The sequence below is a fragment of the Physella acuta genome, unplaced genomic scaffold (assembly GCF_028476545.2).
Source record: "Physella acuta isolate Inbredline_101_S28 unplaced genomic scaffold, ASM2847654v3 ptg001565l, whole genome shotgun sequence".
In the NCBI taxonomy this organism is placed as follows: domain Eukaryota; kingdom Metazoa; phylum Mollusca; class Gastropoda; family Physidae; genus Physella; species Physella acuta.
Window position 1 is genome coordinate 51,791 of NW_026733079.1, and position 26,201 is coordinate 77,991.

The 26,201-nt window shown below is 39.4% G+C and overlaps 1 protein-coding gene across 1 annotated transcript in view; it reads left to right on the forward strand.

The window, feature by feature from the left end:
• Positions 1-26,201, forward strand: part of LOC131928907 (zinc finger protein basonuclin-2) — a 43,695-nt gene that overhangs the window by 10,274 nt on the left and 7,220 nt on the right. The window contains exon 3 of the mRNA XM_059285075.1: positions 22,093-22,331. Coding sequence (XP_059141058.1) covers positions 22,093-22,331 — 239 coding nt within the window. The remainder of the gene's footprint in view (positions 1-22,092; positions 22,332-26,201) is intronic.

The following is a 26,201-nucleotide window of genomic DNA, read 5'->3' on the forward strand; positions in this document are numbered from 1 at the left end:
AATTAGTACATACATTGAACACTATCTTGTAAGACTACACATCAACATACACTACAGTCCACAGGTTAACCCAGTAGGAATTGACGACAGCAGTGTTGGTTTTGATTAATCTTTTTTTTTAATATTATACAATGCTAGTTAACAACTAATTATGATTATAGCACGTATGGGTGTATATCAAGTCTTTCCACTAATTTTATGTCCTCTACTTTTGTGTCCTATATTGTATTTGTCCAATGGTTTTTGTATCCGGAAGTTTTTGTGTCCTATACTTTTTTTGTGCTTGTATTTCTTTCTCCTTTAGTTTGGTATCCCATGGTTTTTCTCTCTTCTAGTTTTTGTGTCTTTTAATTTCTGTCCTCTACTGTTTGTGTTCTTAAATCTGTGTCCTGTGGTTGTGTCTTAGTTTCTATGGTACCGAGTGTCATGTAAAAATGCATACCTTCATCCATACTAGCAGATCAAAGAGCTATACATAATATTTAAATATATATCGTAAAAATCTACATAATACAATTAGCGGACAATTAATTAATGGCAGCTATGTTAGTGTTGACATAAACACACACATCTCAAACAAATAATTTACGTATACGAAGATACAACTTTGCATAGTTTATATGTTTATGTTTACTTAGATCGAACTTAAACTTGCTAGAAAATGATTTAAAAAGTGCTGAAGAAGCTCTATGATATAACTACAACAGAACTAACTTAGAACTAAGGAAGGACACACGTAGAACATATATTACACAGGATTGGTTCTTGAATGTGTTTCTTACATTTTAAAAAGTCTATTTAACACAATCCGCTCCTCAAAAGGTACAATTTGTTTTCACGATTTAATCATATCGGCTTACAACAAACAATTGTCTAAAAATGAGTCTTTTCTTTCTTAAAGGCTTACAGTACATAATTTAGATATTGTCTGCTTTACTCTATCGCGTTAAATATTTTATGATTTAAAATGGAATACACACCTCATAATATATACATCATTTTCGAACTAATTAACACTATTAAATGGAAAGTACATACAAAGTAAAATAGGTTGCTTTAATTAACTAGTTTTATTTATAAACTTGTATTGAAGTCCATGACACACATTTCTCTACATTAGTATAGGACCGATTAAATTATCAACCTACTACATCTCCATCGTCGTTACAATCCACCTCCCCCCCGGCTCTACATCCCATTGAGGGCTTTTGTCTGCTTCACCACCTTCTTCCCCTCCGACATCTGCTGTCGTCTGCTGTCTTTCATGCCTGAACTGGAGGTTAGCATTGGGTTGTCTGCATACCATACACCATTGGCCAGCCTTTGGTAGTCGCCCTTTTGTTTGTTTTATAACTGATCAATGTACAGATAGATAATAACATTTGCAAATTTAACCTGTAGAGACAGTCGAGCTGTATTTATCTTATCGTGTAAAGAAAAGATACCTTTTCGAAAATAGTGCTCCATAAGGCAGATGAAGTAGAGTTCACCTGTTTCTTTGACCTCGCCATATAAAGGAATCGTCTGGTCTGCACTATGCCCAGTCGCTTTTTCTTTGACTAATTTGAGTCAGGTACTTTTTAGAGCTGGGTCGACTCAGGTACGTTCTACGGACTGGAGCAATACAGACTCGAGACTTTCATGTAATGTAATTATATTGCATCGATACAAACCCCAATAATTGTGTCCGACAAAGCTTAAGCAGACCTTCTAGCTCAGATAGTTTTAATATGCTCTTCGCTATACCATACTAGAACCTCAAACACGTATAACCCAACTATAAGCGCTTTGTATATCAAAAATGTTATATCCGAGTCAGAGAAGAACAGGGTATATTATTTACAATCTCTTTAAAGGGAAAGAACTCTTGTTATTCTTTCGTATTTTTTTTTTACCGGCATCCGAGTATTAAATGTGTCTTTAATTACAGGTAGAATTGTGAGTCCTATTTACGATTTGAACTGTGATTTCATCCCTTAATCCCCACCTCCTGTCAAAATATCCTTCACTTAACGCACAACTCCCCACCCCTACCCATTTACATGCCCCGCCCCTTTATTCAATTAATTGCCCACATTAACAGTTTACGTGCGTCAAAAAAAAGCATGTGCTATATTTTCGGTAAATTGATCTCGTTGAACAAATAAAATTCTCAAATTAACCCCACCTCTCCTTTTTTTTTAATTCCCCCGAATTAAAAAAAAAAAAAGAAATCGTAATCTCCCCTAGCAGGTTAGATTGTTATTATTAGTATTTTTTCCCGTCAAATATTAAAATGAATGTTTTTGAAACGCCATCTTTTCAAGCGCACCTGCATCGATTTAAAGCGTTTTAAAACAAGGTGGCTAGCAGGTAAACTTCCTGTCCCGACCCCTCCCCTCCCCCTCCCCCCCCCCCCCCCCGCTCACATGGAGGAAAGAAAAACAGGACGGCTGGAACTTCCGGTTGGTGGAAGCTTATGACAATCATGCGGCATACGGCATACATACAGCATACAAGCATACGGCATACATACATCACACGATTATACAGTATGCAAGCATACAAGCATACATACATCACACGATTATACAGCATGCAAGCATATTGCTCATATACACCACAATTATACAGCATACAAGCATACGACATACATACATCACACGATTACACATCACACCAGCATACGGCATACAAGCGTACGGCATATACATCACACAATTATGCAGCATACAAGCATACGACATACATCACATGATTATACATCACACAAGCATACGGCATACAAACATCACACAAGCATAAAGTACACAAGCATACGGTATATATAAATCACACGATTATACAGCATACAAGCATACGGCATACACACAATCATACAAGCATACATATATCACCTAATTATATAGCATACAAACATCACACAATGATACATCACACAAGCATACGTCATACATACCAGACACATCTACACAGCATACATACATCACATAATTATATAGCATACAAGCATATATGCATCACACAGTTTTACAGCACACATAAATATAAATGCATCAAATATTTATACAGCATATATGCATCATACATACAGCAATTACGCTGCATATGCTTACAGCATACATCGATCAAACCTCCTATACACAGCACATACAATACACAATGCCTACAACGCCGATGTTATTTTGTTACTTATTTAACTTTTTTTTTTCTAAAATTTCATCTCGTTATTTCAACAACTCGTATCACAATTTGGTGGTTATGTTTTTCATGTAACATTAGTTAAAACTTTGGTATAGCTGTGTAACAACTGATCAGTTCGAATTATTGTTTTTTTTTTTGGGAAAACATCAACAGTGGGTCTAATATGACTTGTGAATGCTTACTTCGCCGATTGCCAGGTATTTGGAAAGAGTGAAGAAAGTCGGACTATTTTCTTAAAATGTGCATAATTTATTTGGATTCAATATTTTATAATCATCTCTTTAGCTTTGGGAGTAGAAGGAGTGGGGGGGGGTAGGGTGGAGGGGGGTAGATTCAGAAAACATATGCCACTTCTTGCAGCAAATTTAATGAGTCTGATTTTAGTGCTATCAAAACACCAGACTTATTTTTGTTTTGCTTTCTAAGCATGTGGCCCACAAGCCCACATCAGTTGCACATGTGGCCACTGCGGCCCACAAACTCACATCAGATGCACATCTGTCGACTATCGAGTTGTTAGAGTGACTCCTATTTTAGTCACAGATGTAATGAGCCAATCCGTAATTATCGCCAACTGAATAATTTATCTTATGGTATGTTTCATAATGCACATTATGAAAGTCATGGCAAGTTGAAGAATAGTCATTTTCCGGTGTGTTTCTTGCATTCGTTGGTGAATTTCAGATTTCATTTTGTTTAAAGTTCCATTTCGTATCAAGTTTTAATTCTGTTATCAGGTCCATTTTGTAAAAAAAGTGTTAACAAACTCTTGTTCAGTACATTTTTGTTTAATTTTAGTATTCGGCCTTGTAAACCTCAATTTGAAATTAGATGACAGTTTTATACTAAAAACCTTTGGTGACATTCGCGGTGCTAATACCGCTATGATCTTGTATACATGTACCTTCATTTATATATATATGGCCTATATATATATATATTATATATATATATATATATATATATATATATATATATATATATATATATATATATATATATATATATATATATATATATATATGCACATGATGTATATGCCGATGGCGTTTCCAGCCCCACGATTGTCACGCTGGAGACAAGGGCTTCTATATCTATGACGCTGGCGTCTGAGATCATCTCCATTCCGTCCTAAGCAAACACACGACGCATCACCCGCAAACCGCCGGCACTCGAGGCCATGTTTATATTCCATCACAGATTTGAGAGAGGAGTCTACAAGTATGATAACATGTCACAGAAAAACCAATAAACAGCGGCGCGGGGAGGGGGGGGGGATTTTTTTTTTAACAATATAATAAAAAAAATTGCAGATTTTTTTTTGTGCCACGTCCATGCCATCGCATGCAAGATTTCTTGAGAGTAAGAATAGCCGCGGCGCTCCGCAAGAGCTCACTCCCCAAGATCAACACTCTGGCGATAAAAAGCCAGGATGGGGGAAGAGACGACAAGTCCCCGGGCATGCTAGATCGCTTCTGTCACCAAGGATTGTTATGGCTCCAGAAGAACACCCCCCCCCCCCTAGTTTACTGAAGAGATGACGCGATCCCCCCCCCCCCCCCACCCAGAGATAGAGGCCATATCTCCTGAAGTTAAACCAAACATGCAGACCCAGACCCGTGTTTGGACAGGCGACCCGGGGGAAAATTTGTCCTGCCGGAAACGGAAGACACGTCCGCGATGAGAAATTGACGTCTGCTAGGCCGAAGGGGGGAAGGCGGGAAACATAATTCATAATTATTCGCGCCGTTTGTTGACCGATGCAGACGATGCCTTAAACCCCCGCGCTCGTCAGAAATCCAACAGACAGCGAGAGCCCCTACCAGGCGGAGACTGGACGCTTGGACAATGATTCCACAACATTAGCACCGTGGCGGCTGTCGCCCCTCTGGGACTGGTTCCTTCTTTTCCCATTAATTTCCTTGACCAGTTGCTCTTGTGTCTCTCTCTGGGTAAACATCAGCGACGTCTTTCTGGCGCAGCGTCGTGTATTTATATGGACACGTATGTCAACTACACCCCCTCCCTCGTCTGATATAGCTATCATATTTCTTCTTTATTTACACTTTATTTACACATATTAACACAAATCATGTACACTACATTTTCAGAATTTTTTAAAATAGTACAGTATCAGCGCTGAAGAAATTTTTTTTTTTTAAAAGTAACAAAATGTTATGAAAATTATAAAAATTCAATGTCGTCAGTATATTTTAACCAATTCACGACAGTAGAAATGGATATAACACATTTTACATTAAAATACTGGTTACCTAAAATATGATTTTTGATATAGTTCTTATTATTTGTTCTTGATTATTACAAATATTAACTCGAATCATGTACACTATATTACCATTTTTTTAAATAGTAAAATATTAACGCTGATGAAATTGCTTTTTTTTTCAAATTAAAAATTGACAAAGTTATGAAAATTGCAATTTCATTAACGTAAGTAGATTTTCACCAACACATTACAGCACACAAACACGCACACACACACATACACACACACACAAAATATAATATTTTATATTTAAAATGTTGGTATCCCATTTGGTGTCTTATCTCAAGTAATTGTTACTTCTGTTGTAATAACTCTTCCTTTCTAGTGTCGTCCTGAAATTCTTAAGAAAATAAAAAAAATGTTTTATTGAGCGGCACAAATCTCGAATTAGCTGAAATCATCTTCTCGCAATGGTAATTTTATGTTTAAATAATTTTTGTAATAATATCGAAGCTTTGAACTACGATAAATTCACATAATTTAATTAAATCTAGCACAAACGTGTATTTCGTGTATTTTTTCTCCATTTAGCAGTAGAGTAGGCCTACTAAATTACATTGAGTAAATATTCAGAACGTGCACTTCAATAAATACACCTTTGAAATTCTTCATCACACAAAAAAAAATTATTTTTACACCGCCAGCGTTTCCATGCAAATCGGGAATCACGTGATCGAGTAACCTCAGAGCAAGGGCCCTAACCCACACCAGGACCTACAGAATTAGTCACTAAAACGACACTCCCACTTTGGTGTCGTTCAGACGACTTGTCCTCCCCCACCCTCCTCTTCCATTTCGTCACGAGACTCTCCCTCTCCACCCCCACCCTTATAGTAGTTTCTCCCCCTCCCTCAACTTGACTCTGGTCTTCACCACTCCACCCCTGAGTCACGTGGTCAGACCGAAGACTAATTTATTATTGTCGTGAAGGACCCGAATCGTCACCCATTACCCCCCCGTCCCCCCATAAACCCCCCCCACACACACACACACACATACCCCCACCCCCACCCGTCCCCTGTGAATCAAATGTCAGCACGTGATGTCGCTAATCCTAGACTTAACCCAGTACGTTAGTTATATACGTGTATCCGTATTTCGCTAATTGCTTACATGGGTTTAGTTGGTGAGTTTTTTGAAATTGTCCTTACACATTACACACGTGTTGTTGGGGGCCAAGGAGGAGGTGGAGAGGGGGGCGGGGGGCGATTACCCCAATCGATAATCATGGAACATACATTTTACAGTTGTAGTGAACTCTTGGTCATTCTATCCCAGAACATTTCGTCATTCTCTACTTCAGAACATTTAGTCATTCTCTATCCAATAACTTTTTGGTCATTGTCTATCCCATAATATCTAGCCATTCTCTATCCCATAATTTTTTATCATTTTCTATCCAATAACTTTTGGTCATTCTCTATCCCATAAATCTTGGTCATTCTCTATCCCATAACTTTTGGTCATTCTCTATGTACTTTGTATAGCCAGGCACAAGTTAGACACTGGCCCCAGCCCACCCCACTCAGGGAAAATTGTATGGGGCACCTGCCAAACTGGAGACCACAGTCCGGTTTGTCCACGAAGTTGGACTTGTTGTCTGAATCCTCCACCATATTCACAATTAAGAACGAAGAAGAAGAAGAAGGTCATTCTCTATCTCATAACTTTTGGTCATTCTCTATCCCATAACTTTTGACCATTCTCTATCACATAATTTTTATCATTTTCTATCCCAGAACTTTTGGTCATTCTCTATCCCAGAACTTTTGGTCATTCTCTATCCCAGAACTTTTGGTCATTCTCTATCCCAGAACTTTCGGTCATTGTCTATCCCAGAACTTTTGGTCATTGTCTATCCCATAATATCTAGCCATTCTCTATCCCAGAACTTTTGGTCATTCTCTATCCCATAACTTTTGGTCATTCTCTATGCCATAACTTTTGGTCATTCTCTATCCCATAACTTTTAGTCATTCTCTATCCCATAACTTTTGGTCATTCTCTATCCCATAAATTTTGGTCATTCTCTATCCCATAAATTTTGGTCATTCTCTATCCCATAACTTTTGATCATTCTCTTGGTAATTCCCCTTCCTACAGTTGTTTATTATAACCAACTCAAAAATAGCTATTTCTACCATTAGAAATAATGTATACATTGTGCTGTTTTCTCAAAGAAGTTTACCGAACACTGTTTTAGAGATAGAATATGTCCTTGTTTTACAAAAAAGGTTAATAAAAATTTATAAGTTTCTTTTTTTTTTAGCTATAGCTTCCAGTATTGCTTTGAAATTTTAAAGCTGAATTAAATGCATTTTTTTAAAGTGTGTAGTGTGTATACACCACAATACCAGCACAGAAGATGCGATGTGTCAACGTGTCCCAGAATTCCATGGGGTGTCCACGTACCGTCATAGTTCTGATGAGAATCATGACAGAGAGGAAGTGTGGAAGGGGGAGATGGTGACATTTGACTTAGAAAAACATGCCCCCCCCCAACCCCCATCTCAGTAACACCATCGCGATTTCTCGTTGAAAATAATTCCTCGCGCTAACCCTAACCTCTAACCTCTAACCTATCCTTGAAAAATAGCTCACCCAGTAGGGTGGGTGGGGGGGAGGGCGTGACAAGGGTGTAGCACAGTAATGGGCCCTGTCCCAATCGTGGTAGAGTAATGGGCCCTGTCCTTACACTCGGTGATCAATAGGGGAGAACTGGAGGGTTCTTCTGGCTTTTGATTTCTCACTACAAGGATTGGATTGGGGTCTCCAGACTCGCTTGATGGTCGGGGGAGGGGGGGGGGGGCAGGGGGTCAGAGGATAGACAAAATGAAACGGGTTGAGCAATTTATTTCATTGTTGGGGCTCTGTGGGGGTGAAGGAGGACGATCTTAGTGATGATGTGGTTTGACGATGTTGGTGATGATGTGGTTTTGTACATGGGTGGACTATTGGGGCTCTGGTGGTGATGTGGTTTGATGTCGGTGATGATGTGGTTTGACGATGTCGGTGATGATGTGGTTTTGTACATGGGTGGACTATTGGGGCTCTGGTGGTGATGTGGTTTGATGTCGGTGATGATGTGGTTTGACGACGTTGGTGATGATGTGGTTTTGTACATGGGTGGACTATTGGGGCTCTGGTGGTGATGTGGTTTGATGTCGGTGATGATGTGGTTTGACGATGTTGGTGATGATGTGGTTTTGTACATGGGTGGACTATTGGGGCTCTGGTGGTGATGTGGTTTGATGTCGGTGACGATGTGGTTTGACGATGTCGGTGATGATGTGGTTTTGTACATGGGTGGACTATTGGGGCTATGGTGGTGATGTGGTTTGATGTCGGCGATGATGTTGTTTGACGATGTTGGTGATGATGTGGTTTTGTACATGGGTGGACTATTGGGGCTATGGTGGTGATGTGGTTTGATGTTGGTGATGATGTGGTTTGACGATGTTGGTGATGATGTGGTTTGGTTCATGGGTGAACTCTGTTGGGCGTTCTTTGGTGTGTCCTTGTCAGATAGACATTTCGTTGTAAGCCGCAAACTTTCTCAGTTGGGCATTTGTTGTAAATCTATGTTGTATAAGCGTCTATGACTGTGATATAGGATTAAGCTACTGAAGAATTCTGTGCCATTTTGCTCTGCGGTGAATGGTTGTGATTAAACATAAGCCAACTTTCAGTCATACACAGCCAACTACGTCCTAACGTGGCTTTAGAAAAGTGCGTACTATACTGTAAAATTTAAGATTCTTCTCTAGTGATCCAATGGGTATACTCATATTTTTTTACCTCGGTGTATGATGGGACAATTCGGTCAGCACCATGTCCAACCTCTTTTACGTTCCCTAACGTAAGTTACGTACCCATCCGAGTTGGGTGGACTAAGGGACTTTCCACTTAAGTAAACCCGAATTCGAACTCGAGACTAATAGGTTAGCAGTCTAGTGTTCTAACGTCTCAGCGTCCTGTACTGACTACTCATTAACTCACTGAATCGACAACGAAACGACAAATAAATTTTTCGTTGTTTTTTACTTTCTCGTATATACGTAGTATAGAGAAAGTATTGTAATCGTGCAAAAAAAAAAATCGAGATTTTTACAAATCTCGACGTTTTACACCTCACTGATACGGAAAAACATAATTTTGCAATCTTGTCCGTATGTCTGTGTGTGTGTGTGTCTGTCTGTCTGTCTGTCCGTGTGTAAACACGATAACTTGAGTACCGTTACAGCTAGGTTGATGAAATTTCATATATAAGTATTTTATCAAAATCGTAGATCCGTATCAACTTTTGAGCGATTTCCGATAACCGGAAGTGGTACTTTTCCTACTTTGAATTTTTCAAAAGCCTATAACTTGAGTACTATTTCAGATAGATAAATGAAATTTCACATGTAAGTAAAAGATCTAATTCTCTACCTTCTGTTAAATTTTGAGTAATTTCCGTTGACTGGAAGTAGTAATTTACGCTACTTCCGATTTCTCAAAAAACTAATGTAAATTTTTAAAGTACTAATAATATTGCGCACTATTATACGCGTTTTTATTCGGCGTTTGCTTGGTGCGCAATGTTTTTTTTATGAGATTCTATTCTATTTTTAAAAGTTTAAGTATTTAAAATGGATTAAAAATCATAACTATATCCCCAGTTACCATCCCCTGTTGTTTTATATAAGAATATTCGAGAAAGTTTAGGGGAGATCACTACCGGTTTATTTTTTTGTTGTTTTATATCGTCAATATTCTCATATAGTCAAAGCATTTTGCCATGGACCAATATTTTTAACTTCGATATTATTTCATCTAACAAACACCCAGCTACTTTTTAATTCTTTTTTTTTTCTACTTTTTCTCCACAATTTCATTTCAACGCAAATTATGGGACTATTCTCTGGTTATTTTATATGTATGCTTGTGCCGGCGCATAAATTCCCGGTCCCCTCACGCCGTTACGAAAGTGACTATGCGCTATAAAAAAAAAAAATTCTATCCTCCCTGGTTGGTCTGTCGCATACTAAAGATCACCGGAGTACTACAAAACTAATTACGGAATATTGCTGAGAAACACGTGATCGTGTCCCCCCCGTGGACGGAAACCCGACCGTCCCCTAACGACCCGCACACCCCCGGCACATGTCAAAACAACGGCCATTGTTCGCGTCAAGTGGGCATTGACAATTATTACCGCCCGGGAGAATGGGCCGGCTAGAAGCTTGGGCCCTTTAGGGTCACGTGGGCGACCCCATCTGAACTGACTACAAGTTTGATACACGGCCTCTCCCCCCCCCCTCCTCTCCCCCTCGGGGCGAACAAAAAAATTATAAATTGTGATAAATGTTACAAGTGTTTTAAAAAGTAGGACCACAAAAAAAAACGGAAATAATTTTTGGAATGACGTCATCGACACCACCGACTTCAAAAAAGTACCTTCCTTTCTTCGCTCTTAATCGTAGGCATTAGGCGGCGTGGTCTAGCGGTAAGGAGCCAGACTGCTAACCCGAAAGTCGATTTCGAATCCGGGTTCAAATCATTAGAACGTCTCTGAGTCCACCCAGATCTGATGGGTACCTGACTCACGTTAGGGAAACAAAGGTGGCTGGGAATATTGCTGACCGCATTATACTTCCCTGTCTGACCACATCCCCCTGTATGCCGAGGTCATTGAAACAGTTGAACTCTACTTCATCTGCCTCATGTGTCATGAGCAAAAACGGAAAAAGATGATGAATCTATAACATTGAAGGGTATTACACCTAACGCAATTATGTATTGCGTGTCACTAAGTTATGTGCCAATTGAACGTTGACTGACTTCAGCTTAATTTTTCTCTCTAGAGTTGAATGTCCCCATAGCTTTCCACCAAAATAACCAACTGCTTGCCATAGTTTATGAAAATAAATGTACTTCACAGTATGGTCAGTATATCTGTGTGCTTTGATTACTTTGTATTCTATTTTTATAAGTTTAACCAATGTGTATATTAAAGTATAACGTCTTTATTGTTTTTCCATGTACACAGTCAGTAAGAAATAACATCGAACACAATAGATTTTTATCAGAGGGCGCGGCCATCTTAAAGATTCAAGTTTCACAAATAAATTAATACCACCCTCTTGTAGATGAGGCATGTAGAATGCAATACATTGTTCACATTTCTAAACGTATGTAGCGATCTGAACTATTCTGTATCGTCTTATCTGCTAGTCGGCCTGAATGTGAAATTACAGTCCTACGGTGTATGAGTATAAAATATGTAACGTTAATATAATACATCATCGTCGACGGTGACAACTTATTAAATCAATCAGAAAACTTTCATCAATTATAAAACATTTGGTTGGGGGGGGGGGGCATTTCAAGTGGTATTTGTTGCATTAATATTCTTACATAATAGCCAACGTTTTTTATTTTAGAAACAATAAACAATAATTAATGAACTACTAATATATATATATATATATATATATATATATATATATATATATATATATATATATATATATAATATATATATATATATATATATATATATAAGTATACATAAGTAGCTACACATTATTACTATACATTACACAACTAAAAATACAGTATATTTGAATGTGCTATTTTCACCCAATGTAGGCTACATAAAACCACGACACAACAAACAAAGCACTTTGTGGTGATAACAGAATAAACAAACCCTTCTTACAGAACTCAACCTCTCAAGCTCCCCTCCCCACCCCCGATTAAGTAAGTACCTCCACGTCCCAGCCCCACGCTGGGCGCAGAGACACCCACCCACGGGCAAGTTGTGTTGTTGATAAATAAATTATCGATAAGTACAAACACCAGTTCTAGTATCATCGCTACCCATCGTCAACTAAATCAGGGTTATGTCATTAGTTTATCGTCGTCACTATCATCGTCACTATCATCGTCACTATCATTAGAACATTTGTCACTGTTACATCTGGTATCAGCTTCTCTTTTATTTTTGTGGTCCAGTTTTTTTTTTTTTAAGATTTAATTATAATCTCAGTTTTCCTGGAAATAACAGTACTTTATATAAAATGTTTGGATATAAATTATAAATTTGATAACTACATATTTAGTGACTTGTTTCTGAACAAAATTGAGTAATATGTTTTACACAATACATAAGGAACATATTTGTTATAGATATGCATTCTGAGCTATTTTTAAAATTTTGTTATATGTTGACCACTATTGTACATTGCATTCGAAAATATATGCACACATATTAAACAAATATTTTTAAAATTCGGAATAAATCTTAGATCATTCCAGCTACATTTTAGTTTGAAAGATGCAAATCTTGTAAATCGTGTAAAAAAGAGTGTAAAATAATTAGATATATAGGGACTGGGTTGTAGAATTTCAGCACGATTTCAAAAATTGTCATGGATATTTTGTGTCTACTCTACTCTTATTAGTCGTTAGTCGCAGCGCACATATGGCTGGTGTGCGAGGTACTTCTTCTTGATCTGGAACATTCTCCACCCCCCACCCCCTCCCCCTTGCGTCACTGGCCCATTTAGAGCACATGAAGATTGGCCCCTGCGTCTTCCAGATTAGCCGCGCTGTCTTTAAGTGCCGCACGCCTTGAGGCAGCCGCACGGTGACCCCCGGGCGGTCATTTATCTAACCCTGCCTTATTTATTTCATCTACCACGCTCCCCCCTTTCCTCCGCCTTATTTCGGTCCAGAACCCTCCCCCCCCCTCTCCCTCTTCAATACTCACCTACGTCCTCCACGACACTCCTGCGTTACCATGGTTACCGGAGTGCCGGTATCGAGTGATCGCCTTCTTGAAGCCAAACATTTTTTTTTCTTCCCCACCCCCCACCCCACTTCTCTCTAACCGGATGGCGTCACCGTGCTCCCCCCCCCCCCCCCCCCATAACACCCGTGTTTTACAACTGTTCTTTGTCTGGCACCGTCTTAAATATTTAACGGCCCCTTATCCCACCTCTTGTATCATCAACTTTATCGGCTACCCCCTCCCCCCCACCCCCACCTTTCCTCCATATCAACACTCTCCACCCACTTTATTATCCGAGGCCGAAACCTTAAAAACTTTTTTTACACCTCCTTCGTGGTTTGGGGTAGGTTTTATGTCAAGATTCCCGTGTCTCAATTTTTCGCGTCTTTCATCTTTTATTTTGTTTTATTTCCCGACCATCGGAACATCTTGACACTGATACCTGGATTGGAATAGTTATCGTCAATTTATTTATTTTTTATTTTTTTTTCCTGCTCGTGAGTTAATGTTTTTGGGGGTCTTCTTGAAGTCGCGGTTATGAAATTTAGACGATAGCTTTTGTTGGCGTTAGTGTGAAGCATTAGGTACTAGAATCATTTAACTCATATCTTTTGTTTTAAAAGTTGGTATATTCCGGGCTCGAATTTGTAGAACCTCCAACCAGCCCTGATGGGTACCTGACTCACGTTAGGGAAAAGATGCCTGGGCATAGTGCTAACCGCACCTTTAATGCCGATGTCATTGTAACAAGTGAACTCTACTTCATTTTCCTCATGTGTCTTGGGAAAAGATGATGAACACATATGAAGTAGTTAAAGAAAATAATGTTGTGTGGTAGGCCTACTTAGTCGTTTTGTGGACAAATTATGAAAATCAGTATTTATCTGTCACAAATATATCTATATCACCAATATAATGTGACCGATATATCTGTTACAAATATATCTATATTACTAATACATCTGTGTGATCAACACATTATCTGTGTGACTAATATACGTGTGACCAATGTATCTGTGACAGATATATCCATGTGGCCAACATATCTGTATTACACACACTATACCTGACCTGTTTTGCCTGCACAATTTAGCACACCTAGTACCCTACCTACCCCGAAAGATTTCCCTACAAAAATTTAAAACTTGTAATTGTTGTCAATTTCAACTATCTCGATACATTCCACATAGAAGACATGTTAGTATCAAACAGCATCCAGCACTCCTACAAAGTTACAATTTACCTACAGAGATAGAAAACATTATAAATGCCAATCTGCAACAAAGAAACCGCGCTATTAAATTATACAACACATTGACAAAAAAAAACAACAACTGAAAGCAGCTTCTAATCGAAGTATGGTTCCCCCACTACACCCCCATGCGACTCTCTTTTCGTAAACAAAAGAGATATACCTTATCTTTCAACTTTCATGTTAGTTTTCTCTGCCGTGTTGAGCTCGGCATTGTTTTCTTTGGTGTCATACATGAGTAGGTGTTGCTGGTCTGGGTCTTGTGGTGAAGCTACTTCAGAGGCAGCCAAGTTCGTTGTTGATGTAGCCGGGGGTGGGGTGGGAGAAGGGGGTAGGGGTAACAACAAAAGTTAATCAGGATTATCAAGCCCGACTGCAAATGAGGAGGATAGAGGTGGGGTTGATAGCTAGAGCTATAGTTATAGCTCTGGTGGGGTGGGGTGGGGGTAGGGTGATAGCTGCAGCTGCAGTTGGTAGGGTGGGAAGTGCGGGGAGTGTAAATAGCTGGAGTTATAGCATTGGTGGTGGGGTGGAAAGTGTGTATAGCTGGAGCTAGAGTTATAGAATTAGCTGGGTGTGGCAGGGGTTAGGATATAGCTGATCCTGTTGCTATCTTGCTGTTGTGGTTGATATGCGGTTACAGCGATAGCCGAGGGTGACGTTGCAGTTTCGGTAGATCGATTACCTAGTGCCTGCCCGGAAACGGATCTTTGAGGAACCGCAATTGATGGGGAAAGGGGGAGGGTGGGGGGGGGGGGGGGCGGGAGGGGTTCAAATTTGTAGAAGGTGGAACGTTTAAAGCAAAAGGTTTTAATGTAATAAAAATCTGTTAATTAAAACAAAGTACGGGTTGTTCTTGGTTGTGTAGAACATGTGTGATAGAAAGCAGTGGTGATGGTGATGGTGATGGTGATGGTGATGGTGATGGTGATGGTGATGGTGATGGTGATGGTGATGGTGATGGTGATGATGATGGTGATGGTGATGGTGATGGTGATGATGATGATGATGGTGGTGGTGGTGGTGATGGTGATGGTGATGGTGATGGGTGGGGAATACATTTCGCAGTCAAGACTTGTAGCGACTGATCTACAATATAGGTAGCGCCATGTCAACACGATGCAAGCAAAATATCCTGTTCTAAAAATCGATGCTGTTTGATTTTAATTTATTCAATTTGACAAGCGAATACTTTAGACTACTCTCTATTACTATTTATTATTATTAAATGCTTATTTTAATGAGCCTCCCGCCCCTGCCCCCCAACCCCCCCATCACATCTGACCAACAGAAGGCCGAAGATGCGCGTAGAACCGATCCACCTTTACCATAAGGTACAGTCTGGTATAAAGAGAGAGGCGGGGGAGGGGGAACAACTCTTATATAGACAGAGGCAGGGAAGGGGGGGGGACAACTCTTATGGCTTTTACCGGTATTGGCACACGCTCTTTGTGACAGAAGATTGATAAGACGTCTGTGAAGGGCAGGGTACAAGTGCGCATGTCAAAGATCTGCTTTGGTCTGAGGTCACTTCCTGTGAAGTTTTCTCTTTTTGTTGTTTGTTTTTTTTTCTTCTTTTTTCCCCCTCGTCTAGTTTCAGGCTAATTAAAACTTTATACCTTTGAATCCTGTAGATAAATTATCGGTATCAGCTCGCAGATTCCACCGGGTTTTAATTAGTTTTTAAAAAACAATTCAACAATTCTGATCGCTGTTTCTCCTATTCAGAGAGTAGGAATAGTCTAATTTTCTAAAACTAGCTTTAATAAATGTTTTTTCTTAATAAATCTGCTAACCGGTATTTTATAAGCTTTGTTTGCCCAAATTCACAATAAATTTCTTTTAAAAATATTAAAATACATTTTAAATCCTAAAACTTGTTTTATTGCGTTTAAAAGTTTAATGCAACATTTTTTGTGTGTGAAAGAAGTCAAATTTTCTGAAAATATTTTTGTTTCTTAAAGAAGTCGAATTATCTGATAATAGCAGTATACTTATTTCATTTATAAATAATGTTAGACCAAGACTCAGTCTAAGTATAACATTTATTTCTTTAAAATGTTACAATCTAGACCGGTGTACTCTACAACACTCTGTAAGGGTTGGTGCTTTTATATTTAAAAAAAAAAATTATCGATAAAACGATAAAGTTTGACGCTAGTATTGGCAAGTTTTCCACTAGCTTTTTTTAAGGTAGAAACTAGTTCACGAAAACTTTTTTTAAAATTTTAAAGTCAACGGAAAGTAATATTTTCTCGTAGATATTTGAACGGAGTAAGATCTTTTATTCCAGTCATGTTTTTCTGATGACTTTTGACACATCACTCCACACACACACACCCCACCCCACCCTCATAAGCACACACACTCAAACACCAACATGCCCTAAACACATGTCTTAAATACCTAGATGCCCTAAACACCGACATACCCTAAACACATCGTCTAAACACCGACATGCCGTGAACACCGACACGCCCTAAACACCGACATGCTCTATACACTCACAATCTCAAAACCAATACCTCCTATCCCCCCCCCCCCCCCCGTGCAGACGTGAGCCAAAAATGAATCTGTCAATGCCTCCCAGTCACCGACCGACATCCCGACAAACTCCCGACATCCCGACATACTCCCGACACGACACACCTGCGCTGTCATGGACGGACATCAGCCCACGAGACGTGTAGTAAATGCCGGACCCGGCTCTCCAGACCGGCAGTAAAACATTAAGCCTGATCCCTGGGAGTCGTCTTTCAAGCCGGTTTATAGACTTCCGGTCGTGATTTGAATCAACCAATCACTGTCGCCTTTTTTTTTACCCGAGGCGCGTGCACTAGGCAACCTAGATTTACTTAGTGAGATATCTCATTAGGGTGAGGTAGACTCCAAAACACGTGTAACTGGTTAAACATAGGATAAACTGTCTTGTACAGAAACACTAAAACTGCTAAAATTATATATTACGTATATATATATATATATATATATATATATATATATATATATATATATATATATATATATATATATATATATATATATATATATATATATATATATATATATATATATATATATATATATATATATATATATATATATATATATATATATATATATATATATATATATATATATATATATATATATATATATATATATATATATATATATATGTGTGTATGTTTGTATATCGGCCTTTGAGTTTCCCAGCATAGCTACCATCATATGACTTGTCATTATTCTAAACATAAACGGTTTCCCTCCCCTACATCGCACCAGCCACCCCCCCCCGCCCTACCACTTCCCACCCACCCACTGCGTGACGTCAACAAACATTCCGGCATCGCTCCCCCCGGGGCATTACGACAGTGCCAGCTTTCTCTGCCCGGTAACCGAACCCCTCCCTCCTGGCATTGGTATTTATTGCCGTCCGCAATTGACAGGTTTCTTGACCACCCCTCCCCCCCTCCCCCCCCCCCCCTCCCCTCCATTTTAGTCATGCGTGGGTCTTGACACGCATTCCTTAAACGGCAGACGATTAAAGATGGTAATTACAACCGCTCCGTTGCAAATTGTCTCCCATGAGACCACAGTATAATTTTCACAAAAATAATTAACGTAAAGTTCTTGTCCATTTTCTTTAGTATTTCATAGTATACCAATATAGGTTGGAGTTGGTCCCTTTCACCCCCATGTGTCTCTATATACAGTACAATACAGGTTGAAGTTGGTCCCCTTGTCTCCATACACTTCTTTCTTCCTCATCTGTTCTCTATACACGTTTTTACCATAAAATATGAGGTGATTGTTGGGGTGGGAACGGTTGCCAGATTTGCTGTTTCACGAGAGTTTTTTTTTTCCTTTACCTGTTCCGTGTTGACGCGCTTTAAGTTGGAGTGGAAGCCGGCAGCCGGCCATGCTGTTGCCGTGATGTGCCGTGTAGGAAGGTGACTGATGTGTGTGTGTGTGGGGGGGGGACGTCACGCTGTGATTGGTCAGAGGGTATCACGTGTTCGCTGAGGTGGAGCAGTTGTTTCTTCTCGAAAATTATTCACGGTATCTCCACTCACCAATCTTCTGTTGTTGTTTTTTGTTTTTTTTTTGCGCAGATAGAATGATCAATGTAAACTTTAAAAATGTCAAACCTAAAGGCCAACCGAATGGCCAGACCAATCGTTTAAAAGTATCCAACATTACTTACTTAACTTAATCCTCATCACTCCCTGTGGAGTATAGGGCAGCAACAAATCTCCGCCATTCCACCCTGTCCTGGGCGAGCCACTTTCCAACATTTACGACTCTAAATTTATATCGATATCATCCGCGCTTTTGGGTATCGATACTTACCCAGGCGTTAACCGTGCCCGTGATTAATTCACTTACGCCATCTCTCAATCACTTTTAAAACCAAACCCAATCGTCTGCATAATTAATCAAAACCTTGCACTTCAGACTTACCTGCTAGTATCAACTATCGGATACCCCACCCCCCTCCACTCCTGGATTATTCACAAACTACCACCCCCTCCCCCTCTAATTTTGTATTATCCGTAACTCCCTCCACCCCCACCTCATTCCCAGGTTGACATTCCGGCTGGCACTGAAGAATTGTCTAGTTCCTGTTATGTGTGCTCCCTAACCGTCACTCCATGTTTCCTTTCCTCTTTTTTTTTTATCTAGACCATTTAGACCTACTGCCTTGTCTGGTCAAAGTCCAGGGCATGAATAAATGATGGACATAATCCACGATAACAATATGATCCACAATAACAACAGAATTATCGATAAAAATATAATCAACGATAACAATATGATCCACAATAACATCAGAATCATCGATAAAAATATAATCCACGATAACAACATAATCCACGATAGCCACATAATCCACGATAAAAACATAATCCACGATAACAACACAATCCACGATAACAACATGGATAGAGACTACAATATTTCTCGTGTACCCATTGTCGATAACAAAAAAAAACCTGTAGATTGAGCCACAATCACATAGATTGAATGATACAAGAAATATGCTTGTGGTACGTTACGTTTGACAAGAAAGAAGCTGGGTGGAAATGAGGGGGGGGGGGGGCGATTCTGTGCAACATCTGGACCAATCTGCACCTTTTGTGTAACAAGTGCCCCAGGTCTGTCTTCTCAAGTCTGTCTTCCTCACCGTGCGAGCGGTTCTACTCATCTGGGTGTAGACACATGTCTAGATTGCTCATCTGGGTGTAGACACATGTCTAGATTGCCCATCTGTGTACCACTTTTGTCAAGGTAAACATGTGAGGAACACTTTTAGCTGGGGACCATTTGTGCCGGGACTATTCATTCGCCATTTCTATCAAGGTTAGGGAATAAATATGATCCTCTTTGGGCAAAATAACAATTATCCTTAGACCTATTTTTTTCTGTGTAACGAGTTTTGTGTGTGTGTGTCAAAATACCATCAACTTGCCAGTTGTGTCAATATACCATCCACTGACCACCTCTGCGACCAATTTTGTCAAAATACTATCCACTGACCAATCTTGTCATAATACCATCTACTGACCACCTGTCAAAATACCATCTATTGACCACCTGTCAAAATACCATCTATTGACCGCCTGTCAAAATACCATCTACTGACCACCTGTCAAAATACCATCTATTGACCGCCTGTCAAAATACCATCTACTGACCACTTCTGTGAAAATACCATCTATTGACCGCCTGTCAAAATACCATCTATTGACCGCCTGTCAAAATACCATCTATTGACCGCCTGTGAAAATACCATCTATTGACCGCCTGTGAAAATACCATTTACTGACCACTTCTGTGAAAATACCATCTATTGACCGCCTGTCAAAATACCATCTATTGACCGCCTGTGAAAATACCATCTACTGACCACTCTTGTCAAAATACCATCTATTGACCGCCTGTCAAAATACCATCTACTGACCACTTCTGTCAAAATACCACCTACTGACCACTTCTGTCAAAATACCATCTATTGACCACTTCTGTCAAATAACATCTACTGACCAATGTGTCAGTCTACAATCTCTTAATTATTGTGTCCAGATTACCATCTAGAGGGGTCACCCCCACAGCGGTACAGCCTCCATGAGACAACATTCACCCCACCCCCCGGGGCCGCATGTCCATGGGTGCTGACTCACCAGATATGACCAGACGAAGTTAAACCTGGACGCTAAACCTGGACGCTAAACCTGGACGCTAATTGAATTAGCAACACGTGTACCCCCCCCCCCCCCCCCCCCCCAGCGCATGTCTCGCATCATGTCATGTAGATAAAAACCCCATGAAGGACGCAACATTTTTCCCTAGTTGGGAACTGTTGGACATGTGCAAGTGTTGAGAGGTGGGGGCGGGGTCAGCTCCTCCTTTCTCCCCCCCCCCCCCCCAGTAGCGGATGTGGTCGCTGACAGGAACCCCTCCGGCACCGGGCATCGTCACGGTTCATTAGTCGATTTGATTGCCTGGCCGCGTCGTGAAATGGCCGCGCATGTTTTCAATTAACCTACTTAGGCATGATAGTGGGAGTCACAAATCTATAGTGATTGTCGTTCTTTGCTCACTAAATTATTTCTTGTTTACCGTTGCCATCAATATATTATCTAAAACAAAGAAACATGATCGCTTTTTTTTTAATCGTTATAAAATACTTTTCTGTTTGATATACTAAAATCACTTTTCATTATGTTTATCCAATGAACATTTAATGCAGTTGTTTTACTTCAAAAATCAAATATTTAAGTTTAATGTACTTAAACGACATAACCTTCTTACCTTTTATACCACAGATCTAATTCTTAGTATTATTTAAAGTTTATTTTTTCTAAATTAAAGTATTTTCTCTTTAAACTGGATAATGTTTCGGTTTAAAGTTTGCAAACAAAATATGCCTAACTAGTTTATACTATTTTTAACTCAGTTTGAATGTTCTTTGTTTATTAAGACGAGTATGTTTATCAGTGAATTTATTTGAACAAAGTCATGTATTTGTACGCGCAATTATTCGCGTATTTCTGAATTGTATTTTCGTGTATTTTTAAGTGAATTTTAAAAGGTGTGTTTAATTTTGTAAATCTATTTTTGCGGTTTTTTATGTGAGTTTATTCCTGTGTATTTTTAACTCTAAATGTACGTGTATTTGTAAGTTTATTTACTAACTTCATTTATTTATTTCTATGCTTAAATCTATAATTATGAGTATGTGTTTTGTACCGTAATTCTAATTTTCTCAATTGGTTCTATTTTTTAAACTCTATATAATATGTGTATGTGTTGGTATCGTCGTACTAAATCTCCCAATTGTTTCTATTTTTAACTATATATGTATGTCAATGTAGTATCGTTCTAATTTTTAACTCTCTATATATGTACGTGTATCTATTGGTATCATCGTTCTAATTCTCCCAATTCTTTCTACTTTTAACTATATATGTATGTATGCGTTAGTACCGTCCTCCTGATTCCCCTAATTGTTTCTATTTTTAACTTTATATATATGTATGTATGTGTTAGTACCGCCGTTCTAACTCCCCCCACTTTTTCTATCCTCAGCTCTGGACAAACTGGGCACCAACCACGTAATGAACCTGGGCCTGCAGGTGGAGGTGGTCCAGCCCAACATAGTGTTTGACATCGCCAGCCTGATGCTGTACGGGGCGCACGCCACCCCCGTCCGTCTCAAGATCCTGCTGGACCGCCTCTTCTCTGTCCTACAGCACGAGGAGGTCCTACAGGTCCTACACGGCTTCGGCTGGACCTACGAGGACTACGCGAGGGGATATATTTTACAGGTGAGGCTTTTTATGTTTTTTAAGGCTGACCTCAAGGGTGCCGGGTTCGAATCCTGGTCAAGATAAAAACTATGGGGTACTCAATTTGCACACTGCGCTACAATTTCATTGAGCCCACTTGGTTATAATTGATAACTAACATAGCTATGTTCACAATCTTAAAGTAAAGTTCCCCTTCCAAACCCGACGGTCTATGGGGCAGGTGAAGTAGAGTTCACCTGTTTCTGTGACCTCGGCATATTAAGGGATAGTGTGGTCAGCACTATGCCCAGCCGTCCTTATTTTCCCTAACGTGAGTTGGGTACCCATCAGAGCTGGATGGACTCAGGGACGGTCTACTGACTTGAACCCGGATTCGAACTCGAGACTTCCCATAAATTCTACAAAAAATCTTAATCCTTCTTGACGTCTTGATTTCTTAAAATGTCTATGAGCCCACTCAGTTAAAATGGGTACCCAGATTACATTGGTGCCTGGATTTTATTGTAGAGGAACTGACCATTACGATGCATGTGCATTTACACCCTTCTGCTTCGTTGTCTTAAAAATAGACGGACTACTGATTTCGTTCATAAGGATCCAAAGACTTGTATGTGGAATCTCAAACCAGTTTCTTTGCTGAAAAGAACAACTAAGTTTTGCCAATTTTCATATTTTTCCCTTCTAGGATGGGTAGATAATTCTGCGGGGGGGGGTGGGGAGATGGGATGGGGGTAGGCCATCGGGTTATTGAATAAGTAAAACAAGTAAATATTGTTGATGTGGGGAAAATTAGCCCGGTGCAAGCGTATAAAGGAAAAAATAAAATGGAACGCACTGTAAAAATAATGAAGCGCGTCGAGGGCAGGCTAGCGGACGTCATGGACCTCTCCCCCCCCCCCCCCCCCCCCCGTGTCACTGGCTCGCGGGGAGACTAACGGGGGTAACTCACCTGGTCGCAGGCAAGGTAAACACGGGGCCGACCTACCTTGTTTACGGGTCTACGACAAATTCCCGAAAGACACTTGCCCGAATGCCGTTTGCCCGAAGGCCGATTTCCCGAATGGACACTTGCCCGAATGCGACAAATGCCCGAATGGACACTTGCCCGAATGCGACAAACGCCCGAATGGACACTTGCCCGAATGCGACAATTGCCCGAATGGACACTAGCCCGAATGCGACAAATGCCCGAATGGACACTTGCCCGAATGGGACAAATGCCCGAATGGACACTTGCCCGAATGCGACAAATGCCCGAATGCCACTTGCCCGAAGGCCGTTTGCCCGAAAAATGTTAACATTATATATTACTAAATAATCATTCGTAATCAATTTAAATTTAAATGTTGGTAAACAAAACACATCTATGCAAAAAGAAAGTGAAAAAATAATATTATATATTACCACGCAGACATTGTAAATTAATTTGTATTTGATATTTAAAAAGTGTAGAAACATACTTTCTCTTCCATATATGAAATTAGACAAAAATACAATTTTCATTCATCTCCGAATCTTAAAATGAGTTTTGCTTTCTTCATTAAGTAATCGCTTCAACACATTGTCTTAACAAGGTGCATTAAATGGAGATGAAACATATTTGTCTAGGTTTAGTTTTTAAATTGGCCACCTAGACCTCGCCTCATTCTTTTGTTAAATGATCACCACACAAGTTAAGCATAATAAGATAAACAAACCAACGCGCCTCTGTTCAATGTTGCGAGAAGCCGCGCCGCCTACACCGTGTCATAAAAGCTATATAACCACCGCCACACGTCGGCTAAACAAGGTGTTCAAAACATTCATCAAAAGAATGTTAGAACACCGCCGCCAACATCACCTTACATTAATTAAAGAATAAAGTTTTTCTTAATGCACTTACTCGGTTTTGAAAAAAAAATAAAAGCTAAATTTAAAAATATAAACAACTTTGTTTTATGCTTAGATATGTGTTTATAATCAAAATTTTAAACTTAAATTGATTAAAGAATGTCTATTTGGAAATATTATTTATTATCTAATATTAACATTTTTCGGGCAAACGTCCTTCGGGAAAGTGGCATTCGGGCATTTGTCGCATTCGGGCAAGTGTCCATTCGGGCATTTGTCCCATTCGGGCAAGTGTCCATTCGGGCATTTGTCGCATTCGGGCAAGTGTCCATTCGGGCATTTGTCGCATTCGGGCAAGTGTCCATTCGGGCGTTTGTCGCATTCGGGCAAGTGTCCATTCGGGCATTTGTCGCATTCGGGCAAGTGTCCATTCGGGAAATCGGCCTTCGGGCAAACGGCATTCGGGCAAGTGTCTTTCGGGAAAACGTCCGGCTCCCCTTGTTTACTACCTGTCTTTGGAGGGAAGCCAGGCAATCACGGGCTCATCAGATGTACCTATCTGACACATCCGTGGGCTCAGTCCTGGGCAGGAGGATGGGGGGGGGGGGGGGGGGGTATGTGTGTTTGGGTAGGGCCGGATTTTTTTTTTTGGCTTTCAGAGTTTTGGTCACGTTATTTTAGCTTTACGTTACGTCACTTGTGCCAAAATGTGCGTAATTTTACTTTTCTACGTCGCCAAACACTATACAAGTATCATGATCATAGTAAAATATATTTTAAAAGTACAGAAATAAATAAATTTTAAAATAATTTTAAAATGCTGGTGAGAGAGACCTAGAAAAAAATATTTTAAAATACTTTTTTTTTTAAATTATGAGTAAAAGATGTATGTTCCTTTCATGTGCCTTAGTAAATAAATATATTTTCAAAATAACTTTACATCATAAAAGTTATTTTATCTTATAGCCTCCAAAATACTCTTAGCGTAAATTTCGCAACTAAATTTAGTTTTACTGAAACTATCTTCAAAATATCTCGGCTAGTTTTATGTTTTTGTGTTTTGGTGTTGACCAAAATCTCGGGTTTACTATTTACCCGAAACTCAATGAATTCAAAGACGGTGACGCGCTGCACCAACATGGCTGACATTCTCGTCTGCTGGGTTTCTCTTAAACGAGGTACTGCAGGAGAGAAAAAAAGGAAAATATGTAAATCTACCTGTCGTAAACCCAGGCAAAGGTCAGAAGGCTTTGTTGATAAACTTGGTGGGTTTTTGCGTCGCGGTAAAGTGACATCTGCGGGTCTTTCTATGTCTGGTGGTATTTACACTGACCACTTTCGTCGGTTTGTTCTTACACACAAACTCACACACACACACACACATATATATATATATATATATATATATATATATATATATATATATATATATATATATATATATATATATATATATATATATATATATATACACACACAGCCGTAAATCATTTTAAAATTAATTATTTTTAAAAATCATTGTTGTCAAGGATCGATATTTACACTGAGCTGTATTTTTTTCATTGTAACTGGCAGGTCTTTCGCACTAGTGACAGTAACTTGCATTTGAGTATTTATACCTATATTTGTCATAGACATGTCTTTGACAAATTAGACTGTGTACACCTGTATTTCTTACATACTTTGTACACCTGCATTCGACATGTACTATGTACACTTGTATTTCACATATACTGCGTACACCTATTAGACATGAACTATATAAAACATTTCCGATATTTCGACATACCTAGCGACAAAAAAAAATTTAGTAACCCTATTCAAACTATTATTTTTTTTTAAATTTACTATGCGTAGCACGCAGTGTAGTGACGTAACTTCCCTCGTATTTCCGACCCGACGTGTCTCTCGCTTCACCCACAATCTTCGAGTGGAACCAAAACTGCTCACGTAAACATGACCTATTTAAAACACCGAGGGCACTTGACGTCGTTCTCTCACTTCTGGCGAACAAAAAATGCACACACCACACACCAAAATTTTTTTACAAGGAGATAG